At 47.4% G+C, this 2,357-nt stretch overlaps 1 protein-coding gene across 1 annotated transcript; it reads left to right on the top strand.

The window, feature by feature from the left end:
• Positions 1-549: 549 nt before the first annotated feature.
• LOC117613518 (adenylate isopentenyltransferase-like) lies at positions 550-2,310 on the top strand. Its single transcript, XM_034342133.1, has one exon. It carries the CDS (start codon positions 1,044-1,046, stop codon positions 2,181-2,183), a length of 1,140 nt encoding a protein of 379 aa, XP_034198024.1. The 5' UTR covers positions 550-1,043; the 3' UTR covers positions 2,184-2,310.
• Positions 2,311-2,357: the final 47 nt, after the last annotated feature.

Raw genomic sequence — 2,357 nt, 5'->3', positions numbered from 1 at the left:
AAAAAATAATTCTTTTAACTTGATTTGACTTGAGAATATGAGTATATGACTTTTGTGTTGAAAAAGGTTATTGGTTGAACATGACTGAGGAATTGATGTGTGTCATGTTCTTAAGGAAGAGATAAATTCGGTGTGTTTCAAATTTCATATATATGATGCTTGTTATTTACCTTAATCGTTATTATTTAATAAAAAATGTTCAAATAATGTCTGTTATCAACTATTAGAATTTGGTATGTATTTGCACTTGTATTCTACTTTTAACGGGCCCATGGTTGAGAGTGAGTATGGTGAACTAGTGAAGAACATGACCCATTTTTGCTTTTTTATTTTATTTTATATATAAGCGATAGTGAAGAGGAAATTCCTCTTAATCACTTGAGTTAAAAGCTGCTTACATTAAATTTATTTATATTTTAACTTTGTCAAGAAGAAAATATAAAAACATGTTGACAAGTTATGGCACTAAAGCGAAGGGTTGTATATATATATATATAAAGAGAAAGGTATGGCATGGGGGATGGTGGAAGAGCCAATAAAAGGCAGAAACACACACGCACAAAGAGAGAGATAGAGAGAGAGAGAGAGCAGAGAAGCACGGAGAGGGCGAGTATGAACAAACTGGGATACGGGCATGAAGAGCCCAGTAGAGAACAGCTCCAGGCAAAAAACACCACTCCGCTTTTCCATATCCCACTGCCGTTTCCTTCATACTCCTAAGTCGTTTCGTCTTGGTCTTTTAATACTATATGATCATTATTCCTCCACCACCGCCACCGCAACCACCGCCACCACCATCATTAACCAACAGGTTTTTGTACTGTCCTGTCCTGACTACTAGTACTGATCATCGTTATATCCATCGTCGACCAGGGAGGCAGCAGTGGACAAATTAGTCTGTACCTTCCCCACCCACACAAAAATTATAACAAGCACTCTCTCTCTCTCTTCCGTTACCATTCCGTATAAGCGTGAACAGTGTGTGCAGTGCAGGTCATATTATACCCAGCTCACCAAAACACACAGCCTGTCCTTCTCTTCCTATGACACTTCATCCCTTCCCAACTCACTCCCACCACCATTATTCTAATCTCAATTTCAATTTATATTCTTACATCTCTCGTTTCCACTTGTTACCGCCGGTCAACCACCTCTGCCCTACCACTCCTTCCCATCATCATCCTCTCCCCCACAACAAGCCCCGCCGCTGGGCCCACATGGCCTCCGGCCCCACCACCCCACGCCAACGACAACAGCAACAACAGCGCAAGGACAAGCTTCTCATTATCATGGGCGCCACAGGCGCTGGCAAGTCCCGCCTCTCCCTCGACCTCGCCACCCGCTTCCCTTCCTTCGAAATCGTCAACTCCGACAAAATGCAACTCTACGCCGGCCTCGACATCACCACCAACAAGCTTCCCATCCCCGACCGCCTCGGCGTCCCCCACCATCTCCTCGGCGAGTTCGACCCTCGCCACGGCGATTTTACTCCCTCCCAATTCCGCGCAGTCGCCGGTCAAGCCATTTCCAGCATTACGAATCGAAGGAAGGTGCCGATGCTCGTCGGCGGCTCCAACTCCTTCATTCATGCGCTCCTCGTGGACCGGTTCGAACCGGGCTCCAATGTCTTCGAACCGGGTTTCAATGGCTCTGTCTCTTCCGAGCTCAGGTATAATTGCTGTTTTCTGTGGGTGGACGTGTCGTTGGCGGTCTTGACGGAGTACTTGTGCAAGCGAGTGGACGAAATGCTCGACTCTGGGATGTTGGACGAGTTGGCCGAGTTCTGCGACCCGGATCGCCAGGACGAAGACGAATCGACGGCGAGTCAGACAGCGTTGAGAAAGGCGATTGGGGTTCCCGAGTTCACTAGGTATTTTAAAAGGTATCCACCGCAGGGGAGAGGCGGGGAGGGTGATGATCGGGAGCGGAGGGGAGCATACGAAGAGGCGGTGAGGGCGATCAAGGACAACACGTGTCAGCTGGCGAAGAGGCAGATAGGTAAGATCCTACGGCTGAAGGGAGGAGGGTGGGAACTACAGAGGCTAGATGCAACGGACGCATTTAGGGCGGTGGTTGCGACGACGTCGTCGGATGAGGACGACGGAAAGAGGTGGTCAGAGATATGGGAGAGGCAGGTTGTCAAAACGAGCGTGAAGGTTGTGAAGCGCTTCTTGGAGGAGTAGGTCTTCCAGCTTTTTCCAGCTATACACCTATTTTTTAAAAAAAATTCCTCCGAGTTTTTAGTTTGTTAACAATTTTGGGGAAAGATTCCTCTGTGCCTCTACTTCCCAATTCCCATATGCACCCAAAAAAAAAAAAAAAAAAAGGGGAGGGGGGGGTTGGGGACTTGAGGACTG

Source organism: Prunus dulcis, unplaced genomic scaffold, assembly GCF_902201215.1.
Source record: "Prunus dulcis unplaced genomic scaffold, ALMONDv2, whole genome shotgun sequence".
Taxonomy (NCBI): domain Eukaryota; kingdom Viridiplantae; phylum Streptophyta; class Magnoliopsida; order Rosales; family Rosaceae; genus Prunus; species Prunus dulcis.
The sequence above is the reverse complement of the archived record's forward strand: the minus strand, read 5'-3'. Positions and strand labels throughout refer to the sequence as shown.